Below are 19,315 nucleotides of genomic sequence, written 5' to 3' on the forward strand. Positions count from 1 at the left end.
GTGAAAAGAATTGAAATCCTTCACTAAATTTCCAAGTTATAAGCGTTTAAAAACTGACCCTATTTCGTCACACTTTTTTTTTAATTTGAACTCCAGTATAGTCCACAAAGACGTAGTCCTATGTCAAAAAGAAAAACAATTGCACGAGGAGATGTTGCCGGAGAGTTTACACGCTAAGATGCACATACCTTAAAGTCGGTAAAGTATACCTAGATATCGGTTAAAATTACCGTTCATCGAAGAAAGTGCACATACCTAAATAATCGGTAATCATGGATTACCAATAATTAACGTTAAAAGGGTCCTATTTAAAGTAAAAAATAATAAATTTTTTAAGTGAAAACAAAACAATAATTTTTTACCGAAAATTTTAGGTAATCGTAGCTAAAAGTGTAAGTTCGTTTGCACCGACATATTTGTTACGTACACGATCTATAAGACGGACTCAAAATTTAGTCTATTCGACTGAATTTCGTCAAGAGTTGAATTGTCCGGGCTTTTGCAGGAAAACTTCTCGAATATGAGGAAAATCGGTAGAGGTTTCACGCAGTCAATTAGTATTCTCCTAGGCTGAGTAAAATTCTGATGAATTATGCTCATATTCTAGAAGTTTTTCCTAGTTTTCCACGGCTTTTGACCGGAAAATTTAACTCACTTTTGAGTAAATCCACATGGTGCAGCGAATCTGCAGTTGTGGTCGCAAAAATCCAGATTTTCGCCACAAAGAAGACAATGGCTTGAAAGTGTATACAATAGGGCGGGTCAAATTTGAATGATTTAGGTTGTGATTTGGATTTGCGGCAGAACTTTAAAGTTAGTATGAGAAAATTTATGGGAAACGGAACGAAGCTATTCAGTTGCTTATCAAACATTCATAAAGTGCTCAATTTCGATCAAACCTCAGACTTAGTTCTGCTTGATAAATCCACGAATTTGTTTTGGAAATGTATTGCCAATTGGCAAAAGATCATTTTGTCCCGGGCTGCATTTTTCCCCATGTTTCCCTAAAATTTAAGAATGAAAAATCTGCTTGTTGCTTTCTACGTATTTTCGACGACGAATAACTCATTAAACGATAAACTTTACGGAGAGTTTCTGGTCGCGTTGGCTAAATTCAATTCTGTTGTTCCATTTTAATACTATTACCCACACTAAAAGATGTTCAGCAGCTGCAGACAATCGAGTCCAACCTGTAGCACCAGTAGTAACAGTATATATTGTATTATATAAGATGAAGCACCTCTTTTGGGAGGCGTTCAGCGTTCATTTGACTGAATTTTTGTTTTCATACAGTTTATAAACAGGAAAGCCTATAAGAGGGAAAGCACGAAACAAGCCACTTTGGGATCCTTCGACTGTCATAGTTTTTCGGTAGGAGCAGTAAGACTTGTTTGTTTCGCAATTTTCTTCTACAGGAAATTTGGTATAAAAGGTAATTGAATGTGTACGAGAATTGGGACCATTCTGAAATTTGGTCATACAATTTTTGATTCACCGATAGTCAAAAGCATGCCGTATTTTAAGAATGATTCCAATAATGTATGCATTTGTTTGTTCTAACATTCTATCTTCAATTTCGTTCATAATTATTGCATATACAGTATCTCCTCTATTAATATGCTTAATTCGATCTCGAAGGTTTCAGGTACTGGAGAAGTGAAGGCTTTTGCAATGTTTTTCGTTGCGTTATCCTAACCCTTTCAATCGAGTTCTTGCAATGATTTTGATAATGATGATGATAAATTTATTAGGTTGTTCGACTAAACCAGTAGGTCTAATGGAGGAAATACTGTACTTTTCCACATTTCAACATTTCTCCTGAAAATTCTCTACCGTCATCCATTCACGTTCAGCGCCATTCTGAACATAAATTATTATGCTTGATAAATTGCCTGACAGTTCAATCAACGCGTTCACATTTTGCCGCTATCCATGTAGTGTTTTTCATTTCGTTCATTCGTTCGATTTCGAAATCCATCCCCCTTTTTCTGGGGGCTTTTGTTTATTCTGATCTCCTGTTCAGGTTCAGCCATAATTCAACTAACAGTTAGAGAGTGGTACCTGATCCCACACCAACATATCACTCACACCTTCAGCGGAGAATGCGTGTGTGTTATGTCTGTGGCTCGTTGGGCGGTGGGTGGCACATTTGAGGCGTCGAAAGTGGTCCGAAAATTAATCCACACAGACGAGGTTACACAATTTGGAGAGTTTGCTCTAATGATGAATTTTGTACTTTGTACCGGTTTCTGTTATTGGCAACAAAAAGTGGCCTTCAAGGTAGGTAGGTGTATGTATGTTTGTAAGTTTTACGATTGATTGATTGATTGATTGATTGATTGATGGCCTTTGCAAATAGCAGCTCACAGCAGCACAGTTTTGCACAATGGAGCGTAGTGGTAGCAGTAGTAGTAATAGTAGTAATAGTAGCAGAAGTGAAGGATCCTTAGGGACGAGCTGGAGCAAACCAACCGCGGTGAAGTGGGGCATGCGGGGAAGAGAAATAGAAGAAAGAAAAGAAAATTTTGCTCAATTAAAAAGCTAAGGATATTGTTGTCTTTTATCGCTTGCGGGGCAGTGAGAGTGTGCTTTCATTTTTTTTACAGGCGTTGTGGATTAATTTTCGGTACTTTCATCTAATTTCTAGAATGTCCACATCCGGATTACTTTCATTTTTTGTGATTATTCCATTTTTATTTATTACAATTTTCATTCGTTTCAATGCAGTGATCGACATTTGAATAAGGGCACAATGGTTTTTGTTTTGTAGAATATTGTCGAAATAAATACTGGAAACGAAAACCCTAACGTGTTACATGTAGTTAATTCGGAGGAAATTTAAAGAATACGGTTGTTTTAATATTTTTGGATCCATATATCCATTTTGAAGAGCCATATATGAAAAGGGCATACAAGCTTTTTATAAACAAACCTTTGTAGGACCTTTTCTCGCCAACCGAAGATCGCTCACGCAAACCAACGATATCATCGGGAAGTGGAAAGCCCCTACCCGGTGATGTTGATGGTTTGAGTAGGTGTTAGATGGGTGGCGAAAAAAGGGCATAATAAGGTTTGTTTCCAAAGGCTTCTATGCACTTTTCACATGATGTTTTTGATTTGATCACATTTATAATACGTTGCAGCTCAAGTGTATACAAAGTTGTGGTAAATGTCACCAATTACAACCAAACCTTGCCAAAATGCTTATTTTGATATTATAAAAATACCTGTTTGGATTTTGGTCTAAAGTGCTTGGTTCCCCCTGAGCGACAACCCTGAATTATTGAAATTTTTAGAAATTATATCTTAGAATAGATATTACTCCGCTACCAAGCCATTCTGTGTGTTCTTAGCCCACAGTTTTGAAGGGTTTTTAGTGTAGAATCAAACAGAATATTAAAAATTTGATATGTCTTATTCAAACTGCAGTAAATACACTGAACAGAAGGGGAAGTGCAAACAAATCGGTGAAGCAAAAAGTGGTGCGTTTTTCTGCTCAACAAGAGATGCGTTGTGGTAGCATTCCACACGGGTTTTCTATGCCCACTCACACTATCATAGCATGCTACCTATATTAGCTGCAGGAAGAAGATGCCTTCTACCGCTAGGTGCGCTAGTGTTCGCCAATGAAAAGTGGAGCCACTTTCTGATCAGAAGTTCCACTTCCGTTCTGTTGTAAAGAATCAGATTATTGGAAGATATCCAAATTATTTAAAAAGGCCCTTTCCATACCGCGTGGGGTTTGTTGTTTTTCAAGATATTTAAATTCCTTCCACATATTGGAAAACCTATTTACTAGATGTGTTCCGAATAGAAAATTTTATGAAAATATGGCCAGATCATGGTCAGATCAGTACCTAGTTGAGTTTTTCTGCCGCAAAATCACTACATCATACCTTTGAATAGAGGGGATTGTTTATATTATCGGTCAAAATGAGCCGAAGGGTCTCAGAATTTTATCAAATTTTGGCCACAAAAAAATTGGGACGGTCAATTTTTCCGGAAAATTTAAGCTGAAGTTTTGGATTTTCTCGAATATCACTCAAAAACTGAACTCAATCAAGCAATGTTGAACGAAAGTTTTGTGTAGTGGAATGATAAGGAAATTATCTCAGAAATCAATAAAAATATAATCTGAAAAAAAGTTTTCCACGGAATTTTTCACGGTGGACGAAAATCGCAAGGAAAATCAGGGACCATACCTATTGTCAGGGTATTTTAATTTTTCCATGCTTGAAAACTTGAACATTTCAGAGTGGTGTCCCTTACCGCAAAACTTTATAAAATTCTGGGCAAAATTTCATAAAACTCTGAGACCCTTCATATAAAGTTATACAGCCTTTCCATAACAAAACAATGGTGGTTATCTGAATTTCGTCAAAATTGTTAGTATTGTCACTTGTCGCAAAATATGACCTGTATTTTTTACATTTTAGAATGTTAAAACAATCGTTTTTTGTTTCAAAATAGACTTTTTTTTTTGAGTTTTGGGTTTTTGCTCAATACTCCTATACGACTAGACTACCATGCGTCTCCATTGATACATAGCTAACAAAGTCGCATAATCTATATATTTTCTGCTTCTGCTGTTCTAGGCTTGAAAACCCAAAACTTGATAACTTTGGTACGATTGGTATGTTATGTAAAAAAGCCTAAATTATTAAAGAAAAATATAGAAACATATTGTGCCCTCTGTCTACAAACCATGAGAACCATAAAAAAAAAACAAATACAATCATTTTTTTCAATACAACATCTCAATTTTCTAATATCATTATATTTTTTTGTAAAAGGTTTATTCAATTACCTTTCATTTGATATTTTGATCTTTGAAATCAACCCAGTGGTTCAAAAGTTATTTTAAAAAGATCGATTTTTTGGACCACCCTAATGACAAAATAAAAAATACGGGTCTAATATATTGCGATGAGGAACAAAACTACCAATTTTGACGAAATTCTGAGAATCACTAAATCGTTTTGCTATGGAATGGCTGTATAGTGACATCCCGTCCGTAAAGTTCAAATCTGCTTGTACCCACTCATTTGGCATCTCTAGAGAACTGTACTTTGAAACCATTTTATTTTCGGAACACATCTAGTGCATCAGTTTTCCAATATGTAGAGGGAATTTCAGTTCAAAATCTTATAAATTCACAAAATTCAAGCGATATGAAAATGGGCCTTTTTTTGTTATCTTGGATATCTGTCTCTTTACTGTACAATATGATAATTCAATCAAATTCTACATTGAAACTCCTGGATCAAAAAACACTTAATTTGTTTGATTGCTGCGAGATAACCTCTAATCAATGATATAATGTAGTCATTTTTTGGCTGAAAAGCTCAAAATTTCCTAGCCACTCATCTAGCCATATACAGCTTTCCCCGAAGAACGCGTTACCCACTGAGTTGCACTCACCACTTTGTCTCGGTGGGTTTTCAACCAAGCGCTCTGATTTTCTGCGAGTGACTAGTTCTCCATTGACCCTACTCACATGCAAAAAATCAGACCGACTGCCCTAATAAACAAATACCATAAACGAACTGTATCCCAAATGGGTAAACTATCCCAGAAATGGTTTGGATGATACCCCGAACACGTCGTTAAACTCTCTTTTATGGTTATTTTTATTAGGGTGGTTGAAACCCCATCGAGAAAAAGCGGTGGGTGCATTCAGTGGGTAACGCGTTCTTCGGGCGATAGCTGTATCATAAACAGCGAAGTCATACACATAAAGCAACCAACGATACGGACAAAACGGTTGCTACGGCTACCATGACAAACTCGCTCTGTAACATAGCTCGATCGGAGTGGTAGAAGGATAATGATATATTGCTTGCCTGCTTTGTTGCAATACACACGGATGAGGACATAGCTTGATCTGAACCGAGAAAAGACAATGTCATAACAAAAAAATCCTATTAACACACATCTTTGGCTTTTTTCTTTGCTGTGTCCTGAATGTTGGACGGCTGAGACCGATCACGGTCCATCTCGCCAACATCTTTGGCTTTAATTCGTGAAGCAGCTTGCCAACAATTTGCTCGTTTCCTTCTAGCGCCCCGAGTGAGCTGTGTTGCATCAATGTCATTTATACAAGGTCTGGGCCAAAAGGGCTTATTGGTGTTAGTGAAATTACACGAAACAGCTGTTGACAGTGACGTATTTCTATCTGTTCGCAGTATGTTCAGCAATGTTTACAATATTATTGCTTCTAACACCTGCAAGCTGCCTGTTGGCCCAGACCTTATATAAACGTCATTGGTGTTGCATGGGTTGCTTCTCATGAAAAAAGGAAGAAGATTATATCGACAGTGAGCATGCATAAGGGCGTATACGGGATGATCGATTCTCTTCATCACTTTTCTCTTTGCATTGCTACAGCTAAGCGAAACAATTTTCTAGAATTTGTTCAATGCAGAGTTGTAACAGGTTTTATTGGCTATCAAAAGCAATAGCAAATGCACAGAGAAACGTTAATTCTAGCGACAAAGAGAAAATCACTGTCACTGTCACTCACTGTCGATATCATTATTACTTTACACTTCTGACATAGCGTTATCATTCGGTTCGTTGATCGCTTGTCATTTTGTCATTTGGAGATATTTTTGATTCCTTGCTCATAAACCATATTTTAAAGCCATTTTCTTTTCGAATCACATGGCTTATGGAGATAGGTTTTCCAATTCGTGGAGGGAATTTCAGGTCAATATCTTGAAAAACAACAAACTTCGACACCACGCGGGCCATTATTAATTAATTTGTAGACCTTAAAATAGTCTGGCTCTTTACTGTAGTTTGAATAACACAAATCGACAGTGGCATAAGACCCGACGATCGATTATGTTCGTCGATTTTCTCTTTTGTCAATAACTTGCTAGATTTAACGTTTCTCGGTGCGTTTGCTGTTGCTTTTGATAGCCAATACAACCTGTTACATATCTGCATTGAACACATTCTAGAAAATTGTTTCGCTTAGCTGTAGCAATGCAAAGAGAAAATCAATGAAGAAAATCGATCATCGCGTATACGCCCTTATGCATGCTCACTGTCGAAATCTATTTAGTTAATATCTGAGTACTGCGAACTCAGCCGATTTTATTTTTCAAGTGAGTTAGAAAACATTTGAAAATCTTCCGAAGTTTCAAATTGTTTTGCTGAAACAGCTCATGAAATTGTATATACATGCTGTCAAATGAACTCTTGGCTCCTCCTCCTCTGCTCCAGAAATAACGTATACATGGTGATGGGAGTGCACCTGCCCACAAAACTCACATGACTCTTATAACGTTTGATTACATTCTTGTTTCAGCAACCCAGTTTTGGCATTATTAATAACAAATAAAAACACTTTTTCGAGCATCACGCTCGATGATTTACATTATCCGCCTACTAAGGTTGATGTTTCGACAGTTTCATAATTATAATTCTTAATTTGTTTTCAGTAGGTGGCAACACCTTTACTTGTGGTTCAAACAGTAACTACCTACGTGACTTCTGAGCTCTTTTGAATGTTTGGCTCCCGTTTTACAGTTTGACTCGGCTCCAGATGACAAGCATTTTGAGTTAGTTCGCAGTACTCAGGTTAATATATTAGGTTTTACATTAAAACAAAATTGTGGATCAAGAACGCAAATAACTTGTTTGGTTGCGGAGTAAACCGTATTCAGAGAAATAATTTTTAAATATAATCTGAAAAATCCAGGGTTGTAGCCCAAAAAGGATTTTTTTCTTAGAATATAAAAATAAGCATTTTGGCAATGTTTTGTTGAAATCGCTGACATTGACCACAACTTTGTATACACTTTAGCTGGATAAAACATATATTAGAGCCAAACGACGAATCGAAAAAACTCGACCTTCTCCGATTGGCTTGAAACTTTGCAGTATTGTTTGTAATGAGGGTAACGATTCACATTTTTTTTCTCTTAAATTCGGCCTTCTGGATCATGTAAAATTTTCAAAATGGGTTATTTGAAATTTTTCAAAAAAATTTAGGGCAGAAATGGAATTTCGGTTTGAAATGACATCTGAGACAAATTTGTAGAGAAAAATAATGTGTTTCTAGGAATGTTTTTGATATTTCCAAGCAAACATTAAAAAAAATGTTAAAAACCTAAATATCCCAAAATGTCTTAAAAATATACAAAAAATATGAAATAAAGCTGATGAAAAATGCTTGTGGAATGTTTAAAATAAAGTGAATATCTAAATGTGACAGAAATCGTAAAACAAGAACTTTTGGTTAATTTTTTGAAGTTTTCTGTGAAAAAAAATACGAAAAGAAACGTAATTAAAAAAAGTTTGAAAAAAATGTTCCAAAAGTTATTTGTTCAACGATTTTTGTCAGTATTTAAGTGTCCATGATTTTAAACATTTCATAGGATTGTATTTTTCATAAGTTTTTTATGAATATAAAACTTTAAAATAAAATAAATCAAATAAATAAAAATACAATGTGGATCATTCCTGCTCAAGTGTATACAGAGTTGTGGTCAACGTCACTGATTTCAACCAAACTTTGTCTGAATGCTTATTTCGATATTCTAAGAAAATGCCTTTTTGGATTCTGCTCTTAAGTGCTCGGAACCTTCTGGGCTACAACCCTGGGCTTTTGAGATTTTTGAAAAATACATCTTTGGATAAGGATTACTCCGCAGCCAAACAAGTTATTTGTGTCCTTGAACCGCCAATTTGAAGGTTTTTAAATGTAGAAATCTACACATATTTGATTCGTTTTATTGTAACTACAGTATAGAAGCAGATTATGGGAAGTTACTCAAATTATTCAAAAATGGCTATTTTTCGTACCGCTCGGTTTTTATTGTTTTTCAAGATATTGACCTACATTTTTTTCCAGTTATTATAATCACTATGTTACAGATTTTTTCAGAATATGAAAAGATTTGAATGTATGATTTATGAGATAAAATCAAATAAGTGAGTACAGTTTTTTTCAGTATTTCAGTCGAAAAATCATTTCATGATACCTTTGAATTGAGATTACTCCGCAGCCAAACAAGTTATGTTTGTTCTTGACCCACCAATTGGAAGGGTTTTTAATTTGAAATTTAAAAAATGTACACATATTGGATTTGTGATATTGAAACTACAGTAGCGAAGCAAATTATCGGAAGTTATCCAAATTATCAAAAAGATTGATATTTTTCATTCTGCACGGGTTTGTTGTGTTTTAAGATATTGACCAGAAATTTTCAGCAGTTTTTAGAGAAATGAGTGTGTGCCAAAAATGAAATAATTTGGATTTATGGGTCAAGAGGTATGATTATCTTGCCAATGTTGCTATTTTTAAGATTTGTGATATTTCTTTCATGTATTGAAAATCGTATCCTTCGACTATAAAAAAAGTTATTTGATCTTTTAACGCATTTTACTCTTTGCTTAATATAGATGGTTTTTTCTAATAACTGGAGAAAACTTCTGGTCAATATCTTGAAAAACAATAAAAGCCGAGCGGTATGAAAAATAGACATTTTTAGATAATTTGTGTATCTGCCGACAATCTGCTTCTTTACTGTAGTTTCAATAACACGAATCAAATGTGTGTACATTTATTAAATTCTACATTAAACACCTTTAAATTGGTGGGTCAAGGTCACAAATAACTTGTTTGGCAGCGGAGTAACCTGATTCAAAGATATATTTTTCAAAAATCTCAAAACCCAGGGTTGTAGCACATAGGGTTCCTAGCACTTTAGTGCAAAATTCAAAATGGTATTTTCTTATACCCCGTTCACATTACAGCGTATATCACGTGATATACGCTGTCTTGCAATGAGCACTCATACATCTAGTTTTCACTGGAAATCCGGTGTATGAGCGCTCATTGCAAGACAGCCTATAATACGTGATATAGGCTGTAATGTGAACGGAGTATTAGAATGTCGAAATAAGCATCTGGGCAAAGTTTGGTTGAAATCGGTGACATTGACCACAACTCTGTATAAACTTGAGCTGGAATTACCCATGTGTGTTTATTTTCCCCAGAGAAACACTATTTTTCTGTACAACTTAACGTCAGACGTCATTTCGATCCGAAATGCCGTTTCCATTTAAAATTTCAAAGATGCCATTTTGAAAATTTTACATGATCAAAAATGACCGAATTTTAACAACAATGTGAATCATTACCTTAACAAACAATTACGCAAAGTTTCATACAAATCGGAGAGGATCTATTAAAAAAATCATTTTTTTTCTCGATATTTTGCCAGGAACTGCTCTATACAGTGTATCTCAAAATTGATCGTATAGTTGTTCTTAAATTTTAGAAAAATATAGCTCATCAAACAATTAGTCGTTAACGGTTGAGTGAGTACGAAGTTTGATCTAAAAAAAAAAAGAAACAGTGAACTACACACTTAGAAATTATCACTGACTTCTGTAATTTTTACCGAAATCTCAACAACTGAACTGTTTGGTAAAATTTTGGAAGTTCAGTTTAATATTGTAATGCTATAGAAAAAAAAGCTAAATCCCCACTGCAATCACAAGATTTGCTCATTTGAATAAGATTGAAAGTGTTTTGAAATTATTTTCGAGAAAAATAAGCATTAACCTGCCAGTCATAGTTTGACCGACCGCTCAGATGGTGAGATTTCGTTAAAAGCATACCAAACACGTCAATAATTTGTGAGTGTGCTAACTTTTTATTATTTTGCTGATCTGTAGTCATAATAAAGATCTTTAATATCCCGCTAACTTTGCTAAAATTCGTCCAATAGGAAAAAAGAGTTGAAAATCGAGTGTTTTAATAAATATAAATCAATAAATAGTAATTCAACCATCAGCCATGAGATTTGTCATTGTCATTGGTAGACTTTCACGCGATATTGAAAAAATTGTTCGTCACATAGTCACTGACAGACTTGATCCTCAAAAAAACCTTCGTCAAAATCTCATTCATTTGGATTTCAAAATGCCGTCAGATATTGATTTTCGGTCCCTGCACGTCATCGCGCCTCGAAGAATATCCATATTGTGGGGTATTTGACAGTATTCCCAAGTTTTATCTAGTCGCAAGTCACCATCTTGGATTTCGAAATGACTGTTGTTCCTACACGTCAATCCGATTCCAAAAATACCCATATTGTGGGGTGTTTGACAGTATTTACTAGATTCAAAGTGTTTTTTATGTTACTTCATACGTGAAGTTTACGATTTTCAGAGTTCTGCCTACCATTCAGACCTTTCTCTAGGTAATAAATTATCACACTAAAGCTTTATATTAGATAGCATTTCCAACAAACTCTGAAAATCGTAAACTTCACGTATGAAGTAACATAAAAAACACTTTGAATGTAACAACTCTAGGCGGGAGTAATCGTCAACATGATGATGGTACAGCACGCATCAACCAACCTACTGTTTTCTTTCTGAGAAGACTACACGGATAGAAATCCCCTTATACCCTTAGGAAAATTTCTATTGCTGATTATTCATAAAATGTATAAGGCAACTAATAAGCAGACGCCTTGCGAAGAGCTTATGAAGATCATGTGTTAAATTAAATATATAAATGGTCACTCATACCGTTTTTGCATTCTTATAAGACCTACGTGGTTTATCTTATGGAATGTATAAGGCTGATATTTTGGCAATTTTTGTTTTGTGAATGTTGGTCATGACGAGAGGAGCAACACAATAGTTGTGTAAAGAAGAATTGCATTATTACACACCATCGACTGGAAATGCTTTCGGTAACGTGGGGCTTTATGTAGTGATGAATCGTTACCAGAACTATTCCACAGCCGCAAACAGTATATGAGCAAGTCAAACGTGCACTTTTTTGCTTGTGGATTTGAAGAAATACTTCAAGGTTGCAAAGACTCATTTCAGCTAAAACAATGTTTTTCTAAATTATGAAATAATTAGATGCCATGATCCAATCCAAAGAATGTGTTTGACATATTAAACCTGTTTATTTCACTTCATGAGAGTCACAATCAGCGATTTTTCACAAACTCACTCACTCACTCACTCACTCAGCGATCAGCAAATCGCTGATTGTGACTCATAGAAAGCAAAATTTACAAGTTTTATGTTTCTAACGCATACTTTGTAACCTCTTCTTGTAAGTTACAAGTAAAACATGCCATCATACCATCTTTTGGTTTTATTATTCCGAAAAACATTATTTTAGCTGAAATGAGTCTTTGCAACCTTCAAATACTTCAAGTCCCCTCATCCATTCATGTATGCGTAAGGTAAAGAAGTGTGCGTTTGACTAGTACCACCCGCATTGCTCATTTTCAACTTCTATTAAATTTTCATACTGCCGTACTCTAGTGGAACTATCTACCTGCCCTCTTCAGACCTTTCTCTAGCCAATAAATTATCACACTAAAGCATCAGGTTAGATAGCATTTCTAACCGACTCTGAGTATTTACTAGTTTTCTCTAACCGGATCGAAGTAGGCCGCTTTGCTGCGTGGTTTTCGTTCTTGTGAAAAAAGTTAAACATTTACAATTTTGGTTTTAAAAAGTTTGAATTAAAAGTACTGAAGTGGTGTTGAAAAGTGCATTAAGTTATGGTTATCAAACCCCTCCCTTTTCGTTGCATCAGGTTTCGTTTGTTGCCTTTTTTTCTCTATAGGTTTTATCCATCTAAATTAAGACAATCATTTTAAATCTTCCTAAATACGCGTCAATCAAGTTTTGCACTACTGCTTGATTGAAAGTTTCAGTATATTATCTATGGAGTCTATAAACATCGATGCTGTATTGTAGCGGGGCTTATCGTGTGTGAAAATCTAGCTCCCAGGTTCAAGCTTCTTGCATTCATAAGAAATGATTGTAGGAAGATTTGCTCCTTCGTAAATGGAGGTTTCAATATAATACATTCAAAATTAACAGTTCCAAATAGCGCCAAATGGTGAATCGATCAGACTCGACCTTCTCCGATATGCATGAAACTTTGCATAATTGTTTGGTATATTTTTTTTTACAAAATTCGGCCACTGTTAAACATGATTTTTTTTTTCATAATGGTGTTTTTGACATTTTTGAATAAATCATAGCACGTAAACGTCAGTTTTAATAGAAATGACGTCTGAGACAAAGTTCAAGAGAAAAATAAATTATTTCCAAGTGGTAATATTTTTTTTCAATAATTTTGAGAAAAATATTCCAAAAAAGTGTTAAGAACTTATTGAACAATAAATTACTTTGTGTAATATTTTTAAATTTTTGGAAATAAAAACTTAAAAAAATACAAATTTTTGAAATAGTAAAGCCTTGGAAATTGAAAATTGACAAAAATCGTTAATCAACAACTTTTATTAAATTTTTGGAGAAAGACTTTATTTTTCCCCACAACTTTTTCTCAGACGTCTATTTGATTAGAAGCGAAGACAACATATCAAGAAGACTGGCAACTTTTCCATTTTCTCATACGACCTCTATGAGACCGACACACTAGCGTCATCTGCCGCGCAAAGGTAAATGCTTCGAACGATTTTGATAGCAAATATTACAACCTCAGAAGAAAGGTTTGTGTATTTGCTCATTGTAGTTTTTCCACCTTCGCTCGACCGCAGCGCTACTGTATATGTCACTTGGATTCGGCAGAGTTGCCAGTCTTCTTGATTTGATGTCTTTGATAGAAGTGACGTTTCCGTGCTACGATTTATTGAAAAATTTCGAAAACGCCACTTTGAAAAAAAAATCATGGTTTAGCACAAATGATTACCCTTAACAAGCAATTATGTAAAGATTCATGCAAATCGGCGAAGGCCGAGTTAAAAATTAATGTTTTATTCTGCTATTTCGCCTGCTAAAATAGTCATTTTTTATAGTTTACTGAGTGAAAAAGTTTCTGAGGGTTTCATTTGTAGCGCAAGAGTACTTTGGAAACAAAATTTATTTCGGCTAGTAACAATAATTCAAGATCTCCTCGAAAGTGCATTTACACGAATGTCGACCACTGTGATATAGGGTAACTTGTTTCTACTTCCATTCACCTCACTTCCCGTTCATATGGGTATACCAAAAATCAATCAAAAAAGTCATATACCTGAGCTCACTATCCGTCCGTGGGCCGAATGTCGGCGGAAGCTGTCCCGAACGGCTACCCCACTGCCGGCGGAACATCCTCCACCTTCGTCGTTGTGGCCCCCGCGGCCGCCACCACCCGCGGGAGCCCTCCGGCTAACGCCGGGCGTTCGTCTCTTTGGCATCGGTGAGCAAGTTGTACTAACGGTTGGTCCCGTCGATCCGTAGTTGAGCCGGCCGGAACCGATTGTCAGGGCTTCGGTACCGTACCCGGTCAGTGCCGTCGTACCGAAGTACTGCGTGCCGAGCAGCGTGGTACTGTCGCCCACCGGGTAGGGACCCATTTCTCCGTCCAGCGTACCCGTCGTTCCGAACACTCTGGACGACGGCCCCAGGAGGTTTCCATCTCCCACCGGATACGGACCCATCTCGCCGTCCAGCGTACCGGATGTTCCTACCGGATAGGGACCCATCTCACCGTCCAGCGTTCCCGTCGTTCCGAACACTTTGGATGGAAAGGTATGCGATTGGATTGGATTTGCTTGGCTCCGTAGAGAATATGCAACAAACACGCAGGTGAAGGTGTAGTTATTATTTGCGGTCACACACACACTTCTAGTTGTTTTAGTGAAGAACGAACACAATACTTGACTACTGATAGCGAGCGCGGTCTGCACTTTAGTAGATATAGGTACATGGTTAGCGGCAGAGCGGCATCAGTTAGCAAACCGAAACGAAGTCGTGTTTGATACAGAGCGCACGTGGGCTTGTCCTGTGAACTGTGTGTGCACTGCTTCTGAACTCGGGACTGGTGCTGAGGCAGTTTTGCGGGACAGTTGGGTATTTTATTTTTAACCTCTGTACAAAAGCTTGTTGGGTGGTTGGTCATTTCAACTTTTGTGCAACTGGCACAATGATTTTTATATCGGTTTTTAGTATGGATCTACAACACGCTTGAGACACTTTCGGTTGGTCGCTCAGTGCACAAGCGAACGAACGCGTTTCACTCCTACAGCATAGAAGATATCTTACAGAGTGTGGTTTGTCACAGGAAAATAATACTGAATACCAGAATCACAAAATAATGAAAAGTTTGAAGTGCTTAAACTATTTGGCGCATAGTGTCTACTGATAAAAACTAGTGAGGTTGATATTTGCTGGCTTTTTGTTGTTGTTGTTGTTTCTAGGATGACAGTACGCTTTACCACTCAAATAGTAGAGGTTTGCGGAGCGTGGCAAAAATGTGAGGACTATTTAGGTATTCAAAGTGTGTCACTACTGGAGCTATGAAAACACATGTGTATTGCAGGATGGCTCTTTTGGCACCCGGGCTAGATGGGTGTCATCAGGAGGGGGAGCGAGGATGAGAAGCAAATATGTGAGGTTTAAAGTTTTGCTGATGATGCAATGCAGATTTCGGGCTGGGCCAAAGTGGCCTCAGGCGATAGGAGAGACCGTTTTTCATGGAACCGTTTTTCCTGTAGATGTTTTTTTTTTTATGGGGGATGAAAATGGTTGTAATGGCTGGTGCATGATAACGGGATTCATATGACTTAGACTAGGAAGTGACTCTTGTTTGCCACCTGAAAGATCATGGTTCGATAGGGTAGGCAAATGATACCTTCGTTGTAGAACTATTTCGTTTTTGTTGATCATTTATTAGAACAGTGGTTTTCAACCTTGTTTAGCGCTTTTCGAAAATTGCGCACCATCGTTCCCCTCTCAGCATAAAAGTTAGATACATATACAAAACAAATTAGACTACCAATTCTAGGGTTTAGATCTAATTTTGGGCCTACTAAGCACAACACATACAATACCTTTCTTTTTCGACTGGATTTTTTTTTCACAGAATGGAATGATTCTATTAAAGATGATTTCCAAATTTCATGAAGAGACACACATTTGTGAAATATTTTAAAAAATCTAACACTACTTCTTGATTCCAAATGCCGGCTACGAATTCTTTTTCGTCTTAACGCATTGAAACACCATGGCTATGCCACAGTGGTCCAGGAATGCAATTTAGCGGAATAAAATTAATAACTCCAAAACGGGTCATTTTAGTGATTTTATGTCTTCAGAAATATTTTTTTGAGGTTTGGTGCCGTCGACTTAGTTTTTTACACTTAACTATGTTTTTTTATATTCTAAAGTTTATTTTCTACTGACGTATTCCAACAAAACTTGAAACTTTGCCAATGAACAAAGATCATTAAATTTGACATAACTCTCAAAACTCATACCTACGTAGCCGCACAAAATAGCACCCTAGAATTTTCAGGGCTAATATCATTCAATAGCGGCACCGTTGATGTATTGGTAAGCGTGATAACCTCTCACCCCAGCAGGCCAGGGTTCAATCCCAGTCGGCGCCCCCGGGATGTTCTGAGGTATAACATTTCTGATCACGCCTTCCTTCGGAAGGGAAGTAAAGCCGTTGGTCCCCGGTCATGATTTGATGGGTCGATAGGTAGGGTCCAGGTGTGGGAGCTGCCTCCCTGGCGTCGGTAGAATTGATGCTCAGCACGGAAAACAAGATCGACGGAAAACCAATCAAGCAAAAAAAAATGTATATATCATTCAATACTGGATATATATAGACAAAATTTAAAGTCGGAACTAATTGGAGCTTTTGATCTATTTCGTGTAATTCAAGTTCATTTTATAGCTGATTTATTTTTGGTATATGCAAGTGATCAGCGTGAAGATAACGCAGTAGGCGAGTAGGCCATCATATAACAAATTGTTATTCGATAGAATACTTGCCTACTGCGTTATCTTCACGCTGTTGACTAGCATCAGGGTTCTGCATTTTCGAAACAAAGAAAAGAAAATGAACTCTCCGCAGAATCGCTTCATTTCGAGCAAAATCATTTTCGTGTAAGTGATTGTGTTTCCCGTTATCGAGTAACGATGAACATTCCTCCTGTCAAACATGACTTTACTATCGCTTGTTTCGTTCGTCAAGTGCATCAGTTCATTTTATTTGAAGCAAAGACCTGTTTAAATTGAAGGGCCAAAAACGGTTTTGGTGGATCGATCGGAAAATTCACCTATATGTCTCCATGGAGATTCTCTATCCTTCCAGCCACCTAATCATACAATTGGTCCAACAGAAGGATACCCCAATGAGTGTGGAGAAGAGTCCGCCATTTTTTCACGAGATGTTAACAACAGGGAGTTGACAATTTCACTCTCCCCATCCAAATCGCTTCGATTGGTCCCTCCCAATCCCCTGTATTTTCCGCTATATAATGAATGATGTCATATGATAAGCAAATGCAAAACGTGACCAATTACCCAACTAACAATTTTCACAATGTAAACGCTTTACTCATTTCATTTATACAGCCTCAAGCTGTATTCAAACGTTATACGATATGAGGAACCCTTTACTCAACCTCTATACAAGCAAATCTGGCGAACTTAGTCAGCTACTTATGGCTGTTAGAACGGTCGGGAGAAGCTCTTATTGCATATCCATTAACGCTTCTATACAGCTGTTATCCTGCTGTTTAGTTGTGTGTGAACTTGAAAGGCGCTTATTCAACCTTTTCCCGGTTATCCAATAATCACTACACAGCTTTCTCTTGAAGCCGGGTTAAATACTGTTTACGCTTTTTTATGAAGGAATTTATTGAGTTTATTTTGCTGTGAATCAAATTAATCGAAATTAGCTACAAATCATCACCAAATTATTTACCCTGCACCGGAACCTGGAATCGAACTCGAGACGACCTCATTGGCAAACCTTGACACTACCAACTGGGCTACGCCAACACTTTGAACTTGTGTAAACAAATCAACATTCCCTTCTACAACAAAATCGCTGAGTAGAGGCTTTATAATAGTGCACACGAATCACTTTTCTCGACTAGTTATAAAAGAGCAGAGTAAAAGCTGTAAAACTGCACAGGTCTAAAAATAAGCCTAGTTGACTGTGAAAATGCTTCCGAAGTTGCTCTAACACAGTTTATAAGCTGAGTACAGGTTGTTTAGTTGTTGAAGAAGCACTTTTGATGTTTATGTTATTCAGCAAGAGTGGTTGGTTGTTTAGAAACCATCAAATGAGTAATATATTCACTTTGTTAGCTTTGTTTTGCAGCTACAAGTTGAAAGTTGATTAGTGTGTGTATAGAAGTGACATTAGCATTTATTGGCTGATGTTATTCAGTGCGACTGACAAATTGAATAATGGTTGTGAGAAAGTTGAGTAAACGCTCTCCAAAACTATTTTGCTAGCTTTTGCTTGTAGCTGTATCTGCAGCTTCTTTTCAGCTACTTTACAGCACAACGCAGGAAAAGTTGGCTTACAAAGCTGAAAATGTTAGTTGGGTAAATATCATGCGAGAACACCTTTTTTGAAAACTCTTTTATTATTATTATCTACTGAAAAGTCCCAGCAGGGGACAAATGATCACAAAATCGAACATCGTCCTTGACTCATTTGCAGCAGCATTTAGTACCAAATCAACGTCCATTGCGATTCGTGTGTCTTTAGAAGATGCTGGAAGAGTATACCCAACAAACAATTCAGAGTCACAAATAAGCATATATATTGAATAAATGCTGTATTACAGTGTACAATGCTGAATAAAACGAGTAGTCGAATTATGTGCTGAAAAAACCTCATAGAGATCGATAGATGCACATTTATTCCACTTGCTAAGATTAATTTTTTTATTAAAAGCTGTATAAACGTTGACTATCTTCCCAATTCAACGCCTGAAGTTTGATCTAATAACAAACTGAATAAGTGTAATTTGTACGTACATTGACACTTTAATTCGACTGTTTTAAATTGATTTAAAAACATTGCATTGCTTTACAACACTGCTGAATAAAGGTGGATACAGTCAGCATAATAGCTCTTACACCACTATGCGATTCTGAAAAAAAAAACCGTATGTATTTAGGATTTTCAAAATCTAGACGTCAGCCCGATTCCAAAAATTCCCAAATTGATGGGTATTTGACAGTATTTTCCACTTTTTTTTTCTTTATTAGAGTGACTTTCAGCCACTGGCTGGTTCGTCACTTTCCACTTTTTCTGAAACTGGAAGCCGCCATCATGGATTTCAAAATTTCGTCGGATGTCGATTTACGGCCTCCAAACGTCACCCCGATTCAACAATTACCTATATTGATGGGTATTTGGCAATATTTTCCACTATTATGAAATCAGAAGCCACCATCTTGTATTTAAAAATGGCGTTGGATATCGATTTTCGGACGATGCCGACATGCCGATCTAAAGAAAAACCAGTATTGATGGGTATTTGACAGTATTTCACAC

The 19,315-nt window shown here is 36.7% G+C and overlaps 2 protein-coding genes across 11 annotated transcripts in view; one reads left to right on the plus strand and one right to left on the minus strand.

Annotated features, from left to right (window-relative positions):
• Positions 1 to 19,315, plus strand: part of Hipk (Homeodomain interacting protein kinase) — a 479,478-nt gene that overhangs the window by 366,291 nt on the left and 93,872 nt on the right. The gene's annotated exons all lie outside the window — the stretch shown is intronic.
• The window catches only part of Glut1 (Glucose transporter 1), a 317,829-nt gene that overhangs the window by 8,997 nt on the left and 289,517 nt on the right, over positions 1 to 19,315 (minus strand). The window contains exon 18 of one of the 10 annotated variants that reach the window (XM_065224654.1): positions 14,039 to 14,470. The exons of the other annotated variants lie outside the window; for them this stretch is intronic. Within the exon in view, the coding sequence (XP_065080726.1) occupies positions 14,039 to 14,470 (432 nt within the window). The remainder of the gene's footprint in view (positions 1 to 14,038; positions 14,471 to 19,315) is intronic. 10 annotated transcript variants of the gene reach the window in all.

This window comes from Ochlerotatus camptorhynchus, unplaced genomic scaffold (assembly GCF_037179485.1).
Source record: "Ochlerotatus camptorhynchus isolate MF236.1 unplaced genomic scaffold, CSIRO-AGI_Acam_v1.1 ptg000213l, whole genome shotgun sequence".
NCBI lineage: Eukaryota > Metazoa > Arthropoda > Insecta > Diptera > Culicidae > Ochlerotatus > Ochlerotatus camptorhynchus.